Source organism: Nicotiana tomentosiformis, chromosome 9 (assembly GCF_000390325.3).
Source record: "Nicotiana tomentosiformis chromosome 9, ASM39032v3, whole genome shotgun sequence".
Taxonomy (NCBI): domain Eukaryota; kingdom Viridiplantae; phylum Streptophyta; class Magnoliopsida; order Solanales; family Solanaceae; genus Nicotiana; species Nicotiana tomentosiformis.
This window is the reverse complement of record NC_090820.1, coordinates 65,055,187-65,075,094: the sequence shown is the minus strand read 5'-3', so window position 1 is coordinate 65,075,094 and position 19,908 is coordinate 65,055,187. Positions and strand designations below refer to the sequence as shown.

The 19,908-nt window shown below is 39.7% G+C and overlaps 1 protein-coding gene and 1 long non-coding RNA gene across 2 annotated transcripts in view; one reads left to right on the top strand and one right to left on the bottom strand.

The window, feature by feature from the left end:
- Positions 1-12,646, bottom strand: part of LOC104099530 (mediator of RNA polymerase II transcription subunit 25) — a 46,805-nt gene extending 34,159 nt beyond the window's left edge. Inside the window, exons 1-3 of the mRNA XM_070185583.1 lie at positions 12,432-12,646; positions 962-992; positions 643-706 (exon numbers count right to left, since the gene is read on the bottom strand). Of these exons, the coding sequence (XP_070041684.1) occupies positions 643-706; positions 962-992; positions 12,432-12,532 (196 nt within the window). The 5' untranslated portion in view covers positions 12,533-12,646. The remainder of the gene's footprint in view (positions 1-642; positions 707-961; positions 993-12,431) is intronic.
- Positions 12,498-12,877, top strand: LOC138899387 (uncharacterized). The gene is made up of 2 exons (XR_011410870.1): positions 12,498-12,532; positions 12,640-12,877. It is a non-coding gene; the product is annotated as an uncharacterized lncRNA (long non-coding RNA).
- The last annotated feature ends 7,031 nt before the right edge of the window (positions 12,878-19,908 follow it).

Here is a 19,908-nt window from a genome sequence, read left to right as displayed (position 1 = left end):
ATAAAATATAGGTTAACAAACGCTTCAACAACCAACAAGTGACAACAACCACACAACATTTACTAGTACATTGGATATTGCTACTTCAGAAATTATAACAGACCATCAAATCCACTAGAATATTACTGGAAAAATCAATTTCAAAGAGCTGGGATATTTTATAAAAAAAATCCAAATTGACTGTAAGACACCGTCAAAGAGGATATCAATCCTATGAGCATAGACAGACTCATAAAATCAGAAACTATAATTTTTAAATCATGGATCAAGAGAGTCGCAATTAATTTACGGAACTGTATGCTGCATAGGTAGAATTGGCATGTAAGAATCACATTATTAAATAATTCTCCACATTATTAAATAATTCTCCACGTAAAGAATCACATTATTGTAGGAATCATGCGAAAAAGGTCCTAAAATCATGGAATGATGCCAATTTCATGTGGACATGCCACAAAATCAATTGGAGATCAGTACTGAAAATTTTATTTTCCTTTGCTCCTTCCATTTGTTTTCCCAAGTTGAAATTTGAGATAGGGCTAGAATATGGTTCTATGTGCATGACTCAACAAGCCCTCGTACTTAAATTTGCAATTGAATCAGCAAACAAATCTAGGGATTAAGAACAAGAAAAATACAAACCACTGTAAGAACCATGTGCATTAAACATGACCAAGGAGACCTCCACATTGGCGGCAGATGGCTTCTGGAATTTCAACAGTGGAAGGTAAAATTAGCTTAGGTAGAAATCATACAATTAATTGCACTCAAGTCTCAACTCAGACAGTATGGAATATACTGTTTTTTATCAGTAGTATGGAATATAATGTTGTGCTTAAATGAATTATAAATTGCATTGGTCATGATACATATTGAGATATTAAGCTTATACAAAATAACCATCATATAACACTAGAGAAAAATAAACAGTATAGTAAATGAGCCATTTAGATATGCAAACCTGTGAAGTCGACTCAGCTCCAAAAAAGCAACTGCGCAAATTACAAAAGGCTCTTACTCAGTAAAACTTTTATCTTGAAAACTACTTGCAGGATTTAATATGATCAACATTAAAAACAGCTTTGATACTTGTTAAGAAGCTATAAAAGATATAACTGCATTATATCAATCTAAATTTTAGGGGAAACTGGAAGCACTGCAATTTTCTCTGTTTGGTGGCTGCAGGGGCAATGCTCTCTATTACCACTTTTAAGTTCCAAAACCAAGCATCAGAGGACCTAAACCAAAACCTCTTCCAGGAAAAACATTGAAAAATAAAATATAAAGAAGAATGAAATGGATGACTAGTTAAAAACCGTCCAATCATCATATAAAGATTTTAAGAAGGATTTTATTCCTTTGAAAGGATGGAACAAGCGTGAACAAACTGTATAGAACCACCTTTGGCAGATAACAATGTTTCATCAGCATTGATTCAAATACTAAGCAAACATCAAAGTTTAGTACAACCACAAGGCGGAGGTATATGTATCAACCATCCAAGCTAAAGTAAATCTCTCAACTATCCAAGCTAAATGCGAAAAAAGCCAAACGTATGATAGCCACAGTAAAGCTAGACAAAATGAAGAGCCCTGTAGGTGGAGGAGGTGGAATTCTCAGCCATTTCCTCAACAATACACATGTTTTTGTGTGCATGTATGCGGCTCTGTATATTTGAGGAGAAACAAACTAACATCAATTCAAATTGGACAATCTCACCCTTTAGAAATACCAGTACAAGAAAGAACTTAGAAGCATCTCAAATGAAGGGAAGTAACTGCAAACTCCTAAACGTTGAGTTGCATCCACATTCCACACCATATGGCTAGAGCCTTTGTCCTGGTAATCTTGGAAAGATGATACTCCCATATAAATGTGGAAATGTTCTAAAAACATCCTAATAGTTATGCAAATTTAAGATTTCTGAATAGTTAATCTTACCATTTAAAAGTAAAAACTGCATTTAATACTTCTTCAAAGTTTATATATTTCACTAAGCATGGAATGCAGTGAGCCAGCAAGTCAACTAATGGGAGAGGAGACAATCAATCTAAGAAACTGCAGGTCTCAATAAGTTTATAATGCGCCAGAAACAGAACTTTAAAGCATGCATAAATAGTTGACAAAACAATAATGTCATAAACAGGGGTGAATCTGAGTGGAGGGAGTGGGTTCACGTGCAACCCATGCTCCGCTCCCTAAATCAAGTATAGTAATGGTAAATTTTGAATGGTATGTTTCTTCAAAATTAATTAAATATATAATATATGTGAGTGTGTGCGCACCCAAGCTTAAGGCCTCATTTGTTTGCACTCAATGAAGGTCTAAATCTTAACTATTTAGATCTTAGTTATTAACTGTGTTTGATTTTTAAGTCTGAATCTTAATTATTCAGATCTTAATCATTAAGTGTGTTTGTTTTTTTTATTTCACAACCACTGAATGGGTCTGCATAGGTCCGAATGATTAAGATCTATAACAAAGACTTAATTTCATTAAGATGCTATCATCCACATTCACTATTAACTGCAGCCATCGGCCACTGTAATCACCTACCACCATGCACTACCCACCACCATCATACTCAACCACCACACTCAACCACCACCAACGACCACCACCATACTTAACCACCACCATCCTCAGCCATAGCCGCCACAGCCTCATTATTAACTACCATCATCTACCACCCCACCATAATCGACTACCACCATCCACCACCTCCATTATTATCAACTAACACTACCACCTTCATCCTCAATCACAACCACCCACCCATCCACCTCAACTACCACCACCAACCACCTCCAACACCATCATCAGCCATAGTCGCCACAATCCACCATTATAAATTATCACCACCCACCACCACCTTCCTCAACCACAACTTACCACTACCAATCACCACTAACTACTAGCCAGACCACCACCAGCCACCGCCTCCAGTCGGCGTCCACATGCACCACCGTTAGCCATTACAACCACCAACTACCATATTATTTTTAAAAAAAATATTTTGTTAATAGAATATTAAATTAATTAGTATTTTATTTAAAATTTTTATTTAATAATTTTAAATAAAGATAATTTTTAAATATTCAGATATTGAAAAAACAAACAATCTTAATCATTTATTTTTCAGATACTAATACACATCTTAATATTCAGACGTGTATTCAGATTCAGACGCTTTAATCTTAACACACATCTTAATATTCAAATGTGCATTCAGATTCACACGTCTTAATCTTAAAAAAACAAATGAGGCCTAAAAGGTCTTATGGTGCAATAATCAATGGGTGCACCTCTACAAGTGAGGTCAAGGATCTAATTCTCACATCCACTTTGCGTTTTGATTAAGTATTTTTTTTCTTTGTCTTTCTTTGTTTGTTTAATTTATTCTTTCAAAATTCGCAAGTGTATTGAAATCCTTATTCTCCTTTTGTAATAACAAAATTTTATATAATTAAAGCAAGTGTCTGTATAACTGCAGCGTTTCGACGTTTGTATGAAGAACTGAGGAACAAACATGGGGACAAGAAGTTGTACATGACTAGCCAAGGTGCGAGAAAGGAACGCCCGTGACCTGGACCAAGTGAAGTGCATCAAAGATGAGGAAGGCAGAGTATTGATAGAAAAGGCACATATTAGACATAAATGGCAGATATACTTCCATAAACTCCTAAATGAAGAGGGGGATAGGGATATTGTATTGGGTGATTTGGAACACTCCAAGAATAGTCGAGATTTTGGTTATTGTAGTCGTATTAAAATTGAGGAGGTCGAGGGGGCTATGCGTAAGATGAGCGGGGGAAGAGCGACCAGGCCAGATGAAATTCCAGTGGAATTTTGAAAGAGCGCGGGCAGGGCAGGCTTGGAATGGCTCACTGGATTGTTTAACACTATTTTTAGGACGAAGATCATGCATGTAGAATAGAGGTGGAGTACGATAATTCGTCGTACAAGAACAAGGGTGACATCCAAAATTGCAACAACTGCCATCCTTGTTCATAGTGGTTTGGGAGTTCTCTCCAAACTACTAGGTCAAGGGTTCAAGGTTGGTAGACAATCTCAAACAACAACTATAGGGTATCAAGTTGTAGAGCCACACTACGAAAGTTTGGGAGAGAGTGGTGGAAGCGAGGGGTAGGAGGAGTGTCTATTTTCGAAAACCAGTTCGGATACATGTTGGGACGTTCGATTATGGAAGTCATTCACCTTGTAAGGAGGTTGGTGGAGGTGTATAGGGAGAGAAAGAGGGACTTGCATATAGTGTTTATTGACCTAGAGAAAGCATACGACAAAGTCCTAAAGGAGGTATGGAGATGTGTGGAGGCTAGAGGTGTTCCTCTTGCTTACACTAAGGTGATTAAGACATGTATGATGGAGCTAAAACCCGAGTGAGGACAGTGGGGGGAACTCAGACCACTTTCCAGTTATGAAGGGGTTGCACCAGGGGTAAGCTCTTTGCCCGTTTTTATTTGCATTGGCGATGGACACACTGATGCGCCACATTCAAGGAGAGGTGTAATGGTGTATGTTATTTGCGGATGATATTGTACTGATTGACGAGACGAAAAGCGGTGTCAACGCGAGACTGGAGGTTTGAAGACAGACCCTTGAGTCCAAAGGTTTCAAATTGAGTAGGACCAAGACAGAATACTTGGAGTGCAAGTTCAGTAACGGGACCAATGAAGAGGACGTAAACGTAAGGCTTGATACACAAGTCATCCCTAAGAGAAATCGTTTCAAGTATCTTGGGTCTATTATCCAAGAAAATGGGAAGATTGACGAGGACGTTACACACCGTGTTGGAGCGGGGTGGGTGAAATGGAGGCTCGCATCCTGTGTTTTATATGATAAGAATGTGTCACCTAAACTTAAAGGTAAGTTCTACAGAGTGGTTGTTAGACTGACTATGCTGTATGGAGCAGAGTGTTGGCCAGTCAACAACTCTCGTGTTTAGAAGATGAAGGTAGCAGAGAGAAGGATGTTGAGATGGATGTGCGGGCATACTAGGATTGATAAATTAGGAATGAAGACATTCGGGCCAGGGTGGGAGTGGTCCCAGTGGAGGACAAGATGCGAGAAGCGAGGCTTAGATGGTTTGGGCGTGTGAAGAGCAGAAGCATAGATGCCCCAATAAGGAGGTGTGAGAGGTTAGCCTTGGTAGGTCTGAGAAGAGATACAGGTAGGCCAAAGAAGTATTGAGGAGAAGTGATTAGGCAGGATATGGCGTTGCTTCAGCTTACCGAGGGCATGACCCTTGACAGGAAGGTATGGAGATCGAGAATTAAGATAGAAGGCTAATAAGTAGCCGAGAGTGTTTCTTTCCCATACCAGTAGTACTAGTGTTAGTCTTATATTCTATTATTGTAAGATTTCTACTATTATATGTTGTTCCTTCTGCTTCGTTTTCTTATTATCTTATTGTTATTACTACTTGTTACTATTATTTTCTCTTATCTTTCTTTGAGCCGAGGGTCTATCGTAAACAACCTCTCTACCTTCTAGGTAAGGGTAAGGTCTGCGTACACACTATCCTCCTCAGACCCCACTTGTGGGACTACACTAGGATTGTTGTTGTTGTAAAGCAAATGTCTATATTAAAACCAATAAAGGATGTAGCATAGAGTCAATGGATTCAATAACCAATCCCAACATTTTCGACACGGAGGGTATAATATATATATATATATATATATATATATATATATAATGTATGTATGTGTGTGTGTGTGTGTGTGAGAGAGAGAGAGAGAGAGAGAAATCACAAAAATCTCAATGTTTTCTTTTGAATCTATTATTCGAAAGTCTAATGGGTTCAATGTTAAGAACCTAAAGGTTGAGGGCAGTCAAATTTAAATGTTGGATTCGCTTATCCATAATAGTACATCCATCGTCTTGAAATCCTGGCCTTTGGTCGTACACAACATAAGTTTTCCAATTGACATAATGTATCTTTTCCTAATTTCATTCAACCCAAGAAAGAAAATAATAAAGTAGGAAGTCGTTTTCCAGTTTGTACCCCAAAAAGCCTATTTATAAACTACTTTATCGCTGAAATGCATCTTCTAAAATAACATTAACCTAGTTTACTTATCTACTTAAAGAAATCACTCCATCCATGCAAAAGATCAAAATGCATTGTTGATCCCAAGCTCCGCAGACTTAATTAATATGCGACCAAAAAAGTTATACAAAAAGGTAAACGGTCTCTTTTTTTATAAAAATGGTCACATTCCCTTATTCATGCTTCTTGTACACCTAAGGGCTTGGCCCATATAATATTTTTCTAAAATAAGAGGGGAAATCCATCGGTCCAAATAATTCACCATAACTGGATTTGCGTATCTAGAATGTATTGATGTGTTATATTTAAGTTGTCTAGCATCCTCAATCTCTATTGTTGCAGCATTACAGTCTCTTTTAAAGAAAGCAGATTAGCAAGACGATAGTGCCACTATAAATACAAAACATAAACAAATAAACATAAATAAGATAAGTAGTTAAAGTAAAGACAAAAGAGATAGAACAGAGTAACCAAATTGCCGAAATTAAACAAAGATGGAGGCAGTTGAAACTTGAATGGTAGAATCCCTGATTGAGAGCCTTAAAAATTGAAAGATGAGAGAGATATGGGATCTGAGAAGCTTGCAAGATAATTAATGGAGAAATAACACTAGCGTCAATATGAAATTGCAAGTGGGATTTACATAGTTTTAGGGGTTTGAGAGAATCATGTAAAGAAAACATCTTAAAGAAGGGAGGGTGGGGGTAATGTAGCGGTTGGAATTCCAGTCGTTGGAGATAAATATGAGTTCTTTAACCCCCATGCCTCAGGCGTCAAAATTTACGTAAGCCATTCATTCTTGTTATGTTCTTTTTCAAAGTTCAACTTTGGTATCAAGGCCTCAAAGTTTGCCATTCAAATTTATTATTTTGATTCTTAGAGAACCTCAAACGCCATGTTCGCACACGATTATCACATAAACAGGTGGTACTTCCCTAGAATGGTGTTTTCTTAATGATGATCTAGCATTGTAATCAGTGGCATGCCTAAGTTCCTGTTAGAGGTGTCGACATTAAAAATATGAAAAAATTAACTGTTAGTTTACAGATATGTATAGTATAGTCTTGTCCCACATTGGAAGAGGAGTAATATCTCATTGTAGTGTATAGCTATAAATAGGAACCTCTTGTATTGTATTTATCATCCAATATCAATAACATATTTTCTCCCGTGCTTTCTAACATGGTATCAGAGCATTAGTGAGAAACCCGTCGTTGTGCATCATTCTAGCGACTTCCGGGAAGAAAGACCTCTTCGCCGTGCAATTTTCCGGCGACTTAGAAGGTTGTCCGTAAGCAAATCACTTTCTGTTGATGTTGTGCAAAAATCAACACCACCACAAGACTCCTCAGGCTCCGGCGACCAAACCCCAGTCAACCCCACCGGAAAACACACGTCCACGCGTCCTCACGCGCCACGAAAAGAAAAAAAAATTCGGCGAGATCTGACCCATGCGTCGTCGCGTGAGCACTGTTCCGGCCAGATTTTGAAAAAGTTCCAGTTGACCAATAGGATCGCCTGGTAATTCCGATCCTACCCTCACTGGTTTTGTTTCATTCCGACCACTTTGAGTTTTTCCGTCAGCTACAGTAGATTCCGGCGAGCTACAGTAGATTCTTAGCGTGAACAGTGTTCTGTTTTCCTGCTGTAAACAGTGTTTTTCAAGCTATTTCTTCAGTTTTCTCACAGGAGTTACTTATTTCCACTATTTCAAGTTAACCCTACTACTACAAATTGTAGCGACATAGGAACCGATGCTTTGAATAGTCGGATGGTTTCTTTAGCACATTATATTGAGTTCCTTTAGTACAAAGCATGTAAGCAGACATCTCGTAGCGACATGGGAACCGATGCTTTGAATAGTCGGATGGTTTCTTTAGCAGATTATATTAAGTTCCTTCAGTACAAAGTATGTAAGCAGACATCTTCTGAGATAGCTTTTGTTGTTCAAACAGGTAATAGCGTGACTTGTTTCTCCCAATCTTCATCCTCTGAGTCTTGGGTCATTGATTCAGGTGCATCAGATCATATTTCCGATAACAAATCTCTTTTCACTACTATTTCGTATTCTATCTCTTCCAAAAGTCACAATGGCCAATGGGTCTCAAACCATGGCAACTGCAATAGGTCAAGCAAGTCCACTTCCTTCCTTACCTTTAGATTCAACCATTTATGTTCCCAATAGTCCTTTTAATCTCATAGTTGTTAGTCGCTTAGCCAAATCACTTAAATGCGCTGTTTTATTTCTTGATGACCATGTTTTTATACAGGAACGCAGTACGGGGCGGATCATTGGTACCGGGCGTGAATCAAACGGACTTTATTACCTTATCCTTACTAAATCACATGGACTCACATCTTGTCTTGCTTCTACAACTTGTCCTGTTACTGATTCACCAGATTTATTACATAAATGGTTGGGACATCCCAGTTTGTCAAAACTTCAGAAAATGGTATCTGATTTATCTCACTTGTCAGCTCTAGAGTGTGAGTCATGTCAGCTCGGTAAGCATACTCGCTCCCATTTCCCTGGGCGTCTTGATAATCGAGTAGAGTCACCTTTTACTTTAGTCCATTCAGATGTTTGGGGTCCTAGTCGGGTCAGTTCCACCTTGGGATTCCGCTACTTTGCCAGTTTCATTGATGATTATTCCAAGTGCACTTGGATATTTTTGATAAAAAATCGATCTGAGCTATTTTCTATTTTCCAGACCTTCCACGCTGAAATTCAAAATCAATTTGGGGTTTCTATTCGCACATTTCGTAGTGATAATGCCCGAGAGTATTTGTCTTCCTCATTTCAGCAGTTTATGAAATTTCATGGGATTATTCATCAAACATCTTGTCCGTACACATCTCAACAAAATGGGGTAGCTGAAAGAAATAATAGACATCTTATTGAAACTGCTCGTACCCTACTCATACAATCTCATGCTCCGTTGCGTTTTTGGGGGGATCCAGTTCTTACATCTTGCTATCTTATTAATCGTATGCCATCTTCAGCTATCCAGAACCAAGTTCCATTCTCTGTCATGTTTCCCCACTTACCTTTGTTCTCTCTTCACCCCGTATCTTTGGAAACACTTATTTTGTCCATAACCTTATTCCAGGAACAGATAAGTTAGTTCCTCGTGCTCTTAAGTGCGTATTTCTAGGTTTCTCGAGAACACAAAAGGGGTATCGATGCTACTCTCCTGACCTCCAGCGGTGCCTTATGTCTGCTGATGTTACCTTCTTTGAAACCAAATCATACTTCACAGGTTCAGGTCGTCACTTAGATATTTCTGAGGTACTACCAGTTTCATCTTTTGGAGATTCAATCACTCCAGTTCCACCACCTACAGCTCCTATTGTAGCTCCACCACCTATAGCTCCAGTTCCACCGCCTACAGTTCCAGTTGTAGCTCCACCACCTATAGCTCCAGTTCCTCCACAAAATCCAGTTCAACCTTCTGCAGCTCCACCACTCTTGACTTATCATCGTCGTCCACATCCAGCATCAGGCCCAGGTGATTCACGCCCCGCATCAGATTCTGCACCTACTGCAGACTTGTCTCCTCTTAGTCAACCAATTGCACTCTGCAAAGGTGTACGATCCACACTAAATCCCAATCCCCACTATGTCGGTTTAAGTTATCATCGCCTGTCGTCACCTCATTATGCTTTTATATCCTCTTTGTCCACTGTTTCTATCCCTAAGTCTACAGGTGAGGCACTATCTCATCCAGGATGGCGACATGCTATGATTGATGAGATGTCTGTTTTACATGCAAGTGGCACTTGGGAGCTTGTTCCTCTTCCTGCAGGTAAGTCTGTTGTTGGTTGTCGTTGGGTTTATGCAGTCAAAGTCGGCCTGGATGGCCAGGTTGATCGGCTTAAGGCTCGTCTTGTTGCAAAAGGATATACTCACATTTTTGGGCTTGATTATAGTGATACTTTCTCTCCCGTGGCTAAAGTAGCATTTGTTCGTCTCTTTTTGTCCATGGCTGTTGTACGTCATTGGTCTCTTTATCAGTTAGACATTAAGAATGCTTTTCTCCATGGTGATCTTGAGAAAGAAGTTTATATGGAGTAACCACCTAGTTTTGTTGCTCAGGGAGAGTTTAATGGTTGTGTTTGCAAATTGCGCAGGTCACTATATGGTTTGAAACAGTCCCCTCGAGCTTAATTTGGTAAGTTCAGCACAATTATTCAGGAGTTCGGCATAACTCGTAGTGAGGCCGATCACTCTGTGTTTTATCGGCATTCTGCTCCTAATCTATGTATTTATCTAGTGGTTTATGTTGATGATATTGTTATTACTGCAATGATCAGGATGGTATTACTAATCTGAAGCAACATCTCTTTCAGCACTTCCAGACTAAGGATTTGGGCAGATTGAAGTATTTTTTAGGTATTGAGGTCGCTCAGTATAGCTCGGGTATTGTTATTTCACAGCGGAAGTATGCCTTAGACATTCTTGAGGAGACTGGAATGATGGGTTGTAGACCTATTGACTCTCCTATGGATCCGAATGCTAAGCTTCTGCCTGGACAGGGGGAGCCTCTTAGAGACCCTACGAGATATAAGAGGTTGGTTGGCAAATTGAATTACCTCACAGTGACTAGACCTGACATTTCTTTTTCGGTGAGTGTTGTCAGTCAGTTTATGGATTCTCCCTGCGATAGTCACTGGGATGCAGTTGTTCGCATTCTTCGGTATATAAAGTCAGCTCCAGGCAAAGAATTACTATTCGAGGATCGAGGCCACGAGCAGATTATTGGGTACACAGATGCTGATTGGGCAGGATGACCTTTTGATAGACGTTCTACGTCTGGATATTGTGTTCTAGTATGAGGTAACTTGGTCTTGTGGAAGAGCAAGAAACAGAATGTAGTTGCTCGATCTAGCGCCGAAGCCGAATATCGGGCCATGGCAATGGCGACGTGTGAGTTAGTTTGGGTCAAGCAGTTGCTCAAGGAGTTAAAGTTCGGAGAAATCAGCAAGATGGAACTAGTGTGTGATAACCAAGATGCTCTTCATATTGCGTCAAATCTGGTGTTCCATGAGAGGACTAAACACATTGAGATCGACTGTCACTTTGTCAGAGAAAAAATACTTTCAGGAGATATTGTTACAAAGTTTGTAAAGTCGAATGATCAACTAGCAGTTATTTTCACTAAGTCTCTTACTGGTTCTCGTATTAGCTACATATGTAACAAGCTCGGTACCTATGATGTGTATGCACCGGCTTGAGGGGGAGTGTTAGTTTACAGATATGTATAGTGTAGTCTTGTCCCCACATTGGAAGAGGAGTAATATCTCATTGTAGTGTATAGCTATAAATAGGGACCTCTTGTATTATATTTATCATCCAATATCAATAACATATTTTCTCTCGTGCTTTCTCACATTAACAAATCATTGCAACGACATTGTACTTAGAAAGCACAATTCCGATCATAATAATAAATGATAATTCAAGTACATTATTACAACTCACGTCGATGAATTTTCACTTCCCAAAATGTATTCATAATAGCCTTATTTAAGATGCATTGCTTTAAACTTAGATCACAGGTTCAGGCCATGCGCCAAGTGAACTAACTCTGAAATTTAAGTGGAGAAGGGTAGAGGGACACGCCTATCATCCTCGAGCTTCAAAAGCTGCGGTTGGCCCAAAGGTCATTTCAAGACGGATTTCTCGGTCATAAAAAAAAAGATGCATTGCTATAAATAAGTTTTTGTTGATACAAGCACCAACTCTAGGCTCAGTTGTTTAGTTTAAACCCACCATAAAAGAGGTCAGGAGTTTGATCCCTTCTGGCCTCATGTTGTTAACCAAAATTTTAAAATACAGGTAGAGGTTGAGGCTCTAACTCCCGTCCTAAAGGTGAAGCACTGACCAGTGAGCTAAGATGGGCTAATAAGGTAAATTCGCCCCTGATTGGAATGGTGCTTGTAAAAGCGTTTCTAAGTAAATCTGATTCTAGTAAAATGGGCATTATACCACATAACCGACCAGCTTGTGGATTATATATACGCCAAATCGCTGAATCAAGAAGGGGAGCCTTGGCGTAGCTAGTAAAGTTGCTGCCAAGTGATCAGGAGGTCACGGGTTCAAGCAGCCGTGGATACGTCTTTTGCAGAAATGCAGAGTAAGGTTGCGTACAATAGACCCGCTTAGCGGGAGCGTAGTGCACCGGACTGCCTGAATCGCTGAATCAACAACTCAACTTTGATAGCAAAACGTGAATACCAAAACAAAACAGCAATAAATAGCAAAGGAGTAATAGTCGTAATACTAATACGGAATTAATTGGTAGCCCTAAACTAAACATTTTATTTGATCCAAAGATGAAGTGGAGGGAGAGTGTACCGGATAATTTTATCAAGGTAATCGGAAACGATGGTATGCCAGAAAGGGCCCAAAGCAGCAGTGCCTTCAACGGCTACGATCAGTTGTTTGTCCGCCCCCATGTGTGTATGTGTGTGCGTGTGTACTTATCAAAAGTTCTTGAAATCGATCGCAGTTGCCTTCTTCATATTCTATCAATCAATCAATCTTCCTCTTCGAATTGGAGTAGGTACGACTAATAAGTCAAGTTCAGGGATGGGCCGTGGAATTGCTAACCCATGAAAAGTTCAATTTTGGACGACACCACGTTTGCCCGCTTTCTCATAACTTAACTGCCGTTTCCAGCTCCAAAGTTGTCTCCCCTTTATTGTGGTTTTTTCCTCTTAACTTAATAATTTTTTCTCTAATGTTGTTGTCCATCTCATTTTGTTTGAGCAAGCAAAGTGAGAAGTGATTTTTTTTTTTTTTTTTAAAAGTGTTCCACAAATCTATTTATATATCTCTCTCTCTCTCTATATATATATATATATATATATATATATATATATATATATATATATATTATAAAAGCATGAATACAATGTCGGCTTATAAAAATAACCTTATAATATTAAGCATAATAACTCGTAATAAAAGGACATAATCGAAATTCTAGATATTAGCCTTATAATCCTATCAGTTTTAGGACATAATACTACACGTTAGGAATCTCACATGATTACTGTAGGCATACAAAATTTATTGGATTTAAATTCAATAAAATAATTTGGACTATATATTAAACATATTTATCCAAATAAATATTATGGGCTAATTTAATTAGATTAATTATATAAGTCCAATATATAAGGTCCAAATGCATTGGGCTAACCCATTTAATTGGGCTAAAGTGATGAGCCTGCTTCATTAAGCCCAAGATGTCATCTTCCTAGAGGCCCAATTTGGTGTCATGTGTCATATGACGTGGCACACCAAGTCAAGCGGAAGAGCCAATAGGATCATGCCACGTGTCAAAATGACAAGGCATGCCAAGTCTCATTAAAAGGCTAATGAAATCGCGCCACGTGTGCAAGTGACATGTTCTGGCCAATCAAATGCGGCCTTGTCACATTTCGATTTGATTGGTCGGAAAGAGTTTGTTATTATCATAACTCTTCCATCCCACAACTATAAATAGGGGTCTTCATTACCTAGAAAAGACACCATAAGTTATAACAAGAAGCAAGAGAGAGCTCGTGGATCAAACGCCGCAAATTTCTCTACAAGTTTCAAGCTTCAAGCAATCAAGTTCAAGTTCAAGAAATCAAGTTCAAACTCAAGAACGAAGAACAAATCAAGATTCAAGGAGTGCGAGTTCAAATCAAAGTTCGTGCTAGTTGAATTCAATATCATCGTTCGTGGCGACAACTACATATTCAAGATCAAACTCAAAGGCCCTTGGATTTATTTACTATTGAAAAGAAGAATCAGAGGATTCATAGAGATTATACACTCATATTATTTGAAATCAAATACTACAATTGTTGTAATATTTTTCGATCTCGATTATTTTCTCAACGCAATTTTATTGTCTACAAATTCTGGCATGCCCAGTGGGACAATCTCTACCTCTCATCTCAACTTTTCAATCACCAAAGTTCAAGAACATCGAAATGGCTTCACAGAAAATTAACTCCAGATCAACTTCTAATGAGGCTGCTAATTCTAAGTTTTATGTTGATGTGGAAAGCATCCTCGATGTTACCTTTGGAAGTTTTGGGCCAGTTACAAGGAGCAAAGCAAGCTCTTTAGGACAACAAGCACTCCAAGTGTCGTCCACGTCAACCCCTATTTTCGGATCTTCATCTTCAAAAGGAGCAAAATCCTCTACAAGCACGACCTGAAAATGGAATGATGTCGCCATAAGGATCGAAAAGGTTCTTGCCCAACTTAGTTTATCTAAGTTTGAGAAACCTTTCATGCAAGCTTATGATGATGACTTGAGCGTTGGATCTACTTTAGTCTCCATTAGTGCGACCTCCAAGCTCTATCCCAATAATGATCTATTTCATTCTTCATCCTCTACGGACATCGTGCAAGCAATGGTTATTGAAGTTTCTACCGTACAAGAACAACTCGCAAATTTGACGAAAGCAGTTGAAGACTTGTCAAAGCGCGTGCAAGATCAAGAAGTTAAACTTTCCAATTTAACAAATAAGTTGGATAGCATAGTAGAAGGAGAATCCATGCAACACCTTTAAATCTTCAAAGGTTACAAGAGAAATGGGACTCCTCCGAAAAGCAAGCAACAACAACCAAGGAGATTCAAGTCTCCACTGAAGGACTGATTCCCGTTGAGAAATTAAAAAACTTCATCATGGAGGCTATCAATTTGATAGCCTGAGTCGTCCAAATTATCTCTCACATATGCAAAGTCGTACACGTAATGAATTGATAACTTGAAGATGCATGTTGGTTATCAACCTCCTAGGTTGCAACAATTCAATGGAAAGGGAAATCCGAGACAACATATAGCACACTTTGTTGAAACTTGCAACAATGCTGGAACGTATGGCGATTATCTTGTCAAACAGTTTGTGCGATCTCTCAAAGGTAATGCATTTGATTGGTACACAGATCTCGAATCTGGTTCCATCGATAGTTGGAGCAAGAATTTCTCAATCATTTCTATAGCACAAGATGCATCGTAAGCATGATCGAACTTACAAACTCTTATCAACGAAAGAATGAGCCAATTATTGACTTTATCAACCGCTGGAGGAGCTTAAGCCTCAACTGCAAAATTCACCTTAGCGAAACTTCTAGCATCGAAATATGCATTCAAGACATGCGTTGGGGTCTTCACTATATCTTACAAGGCATAAAGCCCAAAACATTTGAAGAACTAGCAACTCATGCTCATGATATGGAACTAAGTATGGCGACAAGTGGAGACCAAGAGCTACCTGTATTTGAGCCTTACGATGAAGAAGAAGAAGAAGAAGACGTCAAGTATGGGGGCAAGTTTTCACCCGAGAATGAAACCTAAGAGTCTATGCATATCACTATGCTCTATGACGCATGAGCCTAAACTACAAGTTGTAACGCTCCTTAACGCACGAGCCTAAACTGCAAGTTATAACGCTCTTTAATGCACGAGCCTAAACTGCAAGTTATAATGCTCCTCAACGCACGAGCCTAAACTGCAAGTTATAATGCTCCTCAACGCACGAGCCTAAACTACAAGTTATAATGCTCCTCAATGCACGAGTTTAAACTGCAAGTTATTATGCTCCTCAACGTACTAGCTTAAACTGCAAATTATAATGCTTCTTGGTACATGAGTATATATTGTATGTCACGAAGTTCCCCAATTTTGAACTAAATCTTTCAGGTGTAAAGCTCTTCAAATTCGAGCAAATTCTTCAAGTTATAAATCTCTTCAAATTTGGGCAAAGTGTTCAAGTCGCAAAGCTCTTCAAATACGATCAAACACTCAAGTCGAAAGCTCTTCAAAGTCGAGCAAGGACTTCAAATTGCAAAGTTTTTCAAATTAGAGCCAAACTTCAAGACTTAAAGCTCTTCAAATTCGGCAAAGTCTTCAAGTTGTAAAACTCTTCAAATTCAGCAAAGTCTTCAAGTTGTAAAGCTCTTCAAATTCGAGAAAAGTGTTCAAGTTGCAAAGCTCCTCAAAACACGAGCTTAAATTACAAGTCATTACGCTTCTTGACGCACGAGCCTAAACTGCATGTTCCTACACTCCTGGCCCGCATGAGTCTAAACTATGTACGGACCACACAAAAAAATCCGCTAGGTTAAAAACCTCGAAAGAGGTGCCCTAGGAAAAAAGTTAGGACATAAATAAAAGAAAACAATCACCCATTCTGAACTACGGTATGACTTGATCCTTTTCACCGAGGTACGTAGGGGTACGTAGGCATCTTAGAGTTTCACTCTATGTTCAGACGCATAAGTTCAAAAGATACATAATCCCCCAATCATTGTCCTAATGAAGTACGATAGAATGTAATCCATTCAATCATCACTTGAAAATCGAGCTGAGATACCATTCTTCTGTTAAACTTTGGATCCCATTTGATTTAAAGGGGCAAGCCCCTATGGTAAATTGGTGTCTTCAATGAAATGATTAATATCTTTTAGGAGGCTACCAAGCATTTGCATTAAAGTTCGAGAATTCGCTATGCCATGTTCGCCAAATCTTTAATTCTGTTGGTCTTCAGATTCTTCGGTCTTCAAGTTGAAATATTTAAACCTCTAAGTTAAAGTCTTCAAGTCTGTCAGTCTTCAAGTTGGGGTCCACAAACTCGCCGGTCTTTAAGTTGAAATATTTAAGTCCTCAAAGTCTTTAGGTTAAAGTGTCAAAGTCCGCTGAATCTTCAAGTCCATCAAATCTTCAAGTTTGTCGGTCTTCAAGTTGAAGTCTGCAAAGTCCGCTAAGTGTTCAAGTTGATGTCATCAAGTCCACCAAGTCTTCGAGTTGAAGCTTTCTAATTTTCCAATCTTAAGGTGGACATGTTAGTCCCTTTGCACCTTAAGTTGGCTTCTTCACGGGTTTATTTTTAAAAGGAACTATAATTTTCCAATCTTAAGGTGGACATGTTAGTCCATTTGCACCTTATGTTGGCCTCTTTATGGATTTACCCTTCTATATACTGCCATGGATTTGTCCTCCATATGATGTTGAGGATTTCTCCATCTATTTGTTGCCATGGACTTGTGCTTCGATATGCCGTATGAACCTTTGCGTCCTGAAATGACCTTCGGTTTTTGGCGGGGATGAGTATCCATCCCTTCACATCATGAGAGTAATCTCTCCGATAGTCGGGCCACCTTGAGAGTAATCTCTCTGATAGTCAATTCATCTTGAGAGTAATCTCTCTGATATTCGGGCCACCTTGAGAGTAATCTCTCCGATAGTCAAGTCATCTTGAGAGTAATCTCTCCGATAGTCGGTATACATTGAGAGTAATCTCTCCGATAGTCGGGCCACCTTGAGAGTAATCTCTCCGATAGTCGGACCACCTTGAGAGTAATCTCTCCGATAGTCGGGCCACCTTGAGAGTAATCTCTCTGATATTCGGGCAGGGATGAGTACCCATCCCCTCACACCCCATGATTGTCTTCGTCGTGCATGGATCATCTTGTTAAGCAAGAACATATCCTTCTCGTTTGACATACAAAAAAAGGGAAAAGCACAAGCAAAGAAAACGCAGAAGAAAAGAAGTAAAAAACTTACCTTCTCATTACTGCTTATCAGAGCAGCTTCCAAAAACCACAGATTAATGCTCAAACTACATGAGAGTAAGGGGTTTATATAGATTCCTAAGGGTGGCTACTGGAAGTTTATGCTCAACGTGGGATAATTTAATAGCCGGACTCCTAAAGGGATTATATTCTTAGAGGCGGTGAAAAGTTTTCCCAACCCATGTGGAGTTGCACAAGCTATTGTTCAAGTAAAATCAATGTAGCTTTAACTCCTAGTAGGTTCTGTGAAGAGTCCAAGTAGAACACAAATGAATTGTCCTATGTGTATTGTCACGACCCAAAATCCAACTAGTCGTGATGGCACCTAACCCAACCCGCTAGGTAAGCCAACTAATAACTTTCCAATTCCAATAATATTTAATAAGACAATTAAGTAAAAGAAATTATCTGAATCTTATACATTTCCCAAGGACTGGTAGTACAAATTATGAGCTTCTAAGATTAGAATTTACAAAGATGGTATGAAATAAATACATCATCTGTTCGAAATGTACATACACAGATTTTTATGAATCTATGGCTACCATGAACAAGAGGCAGCTACAACCGGAACGCAGGTACGTCTTCAATTCCGGCTCCTGTCGATCACAGCAACAACAATAACCAACATCTGCACGCAAGGTGCAGAAGTGTAGTATGAGTACAACCGACCCCATGTACTCAATAAGTAACAAACCTAACCTTAGGTTGAAAGTAGTGACGAGCTGGAACAAAGGTCGGGTCCAACATCAATAGCCAACAGCTGTCCATAACAACGTAAAGCAAGTAATAAAAGAAGTAACTCAGAGATAAAATGCTCAGCTTAATCATGATTTCTCAAAATAGTTCTGCCTTTCAAGTATATCAGTGAAAACCCAAGTCGTTTACCGAAGTTGCCAAAAATATGAGTAAGTTTGAAAACAGTAATTTTTTCCAAAAATTCTTTCAAGATTAGATAAGACGGTCCATGTTCTACTTCCAACCCAAAGTCTCTGCCTCTTTCATCTTGGCCTCCTCATAAATCTGCTCAACCAATTCGGCCTTTTGCTGAACCTCCAGGACCAATGTGTTAGTTTCCAGTATCAAGTTAATACATAACAAGCTCCCAAAAATTTACATTACCCGTTCAATGAGCTCGGTCTGATTTTGATGAGTTCTTGTCAGCTCAGCTCGAATGCTCATGATCTCCTCTTATTTTTGCACATAGAGGAGTCTGGGGACATTTCTCTCCTCCGTAAGCTTTTTAAGATCAGCCTCACATCGGGGCTTCTCAGCTCAGTACTTAAAAGGTGCTTCTCGATGGAGCGTTGTAGCCTGTATAGAAAGAAAGGAAATCAGACTTAGAGAAATAAGAACAAACGCAAGCATGGTAGCATAGGCTAAAACTCACTTGGTTCAGAAGCCACTGAGCGTCATCAAAAATGAGTGATACGTCAAGGTCGGAAACATCATCGACCCCCGCGAAGCAACCACAAAATATATCATGCCCTTCGGGGGCCGTCCCCACGTCGGGGGTCCCCATGGACCGGGCATCCCGAAACTGCCCCTCAGAGAACGTGGGACCGGGCGGCGAATCTTCAATATTAATTTCCCAGAGCGAGTCACTTGGGGCATTCTCTTCTCTTTTAAGGGCCTCGGAACTAGACTCTTCGGGTACACCCGCCGGTTGCTCTTCACAACAGGAGGCATCATCAACACCCGATGATTCAGGGACTCTACTCGGACCTTCCCCCGAGACCACCTCGGTCTACGGCTGAACCTCCTCGACCGTCACCGGCTCAACAACTTTCGAAGCTTTGATGCTTTCCCTCTTCCGAGCCACCAGCAGGCAGTCGGTATCTTCTCCCTCCTCGTCTTCATTTCGTAGCATTTGGACTACATCGGCAGGCTGAACGGTGAGATCAGTCTTCGACTTTCAAGCCCTACTTTTCTTGGGCCTTGGGGTGTCTAGTGGCGAGGCCCTTATCCTTTTCTTATCTTCGGTCGGCATCGGGACCTCCTCTTCCCCGAGGGGAGACGGCCTCAAAATGACATTATCTCCAAGACCTTTATGAGAATAAATCAAGTTAAAAGGAAGTATTTCACAGGAAAGCATCAAACACGGACAAGAGAACTTGCCATGATTTTTGGCGTCCCATCGACCCTTGGCCAAATCACGCCACGAGCGCTCAGCATACGAAGAGGTTGAACCCAGTTGTCGAACCCAACCTGCAAGGTCTGGGATTGCACCAGGAAACCAGGGGAAGCTGCACCA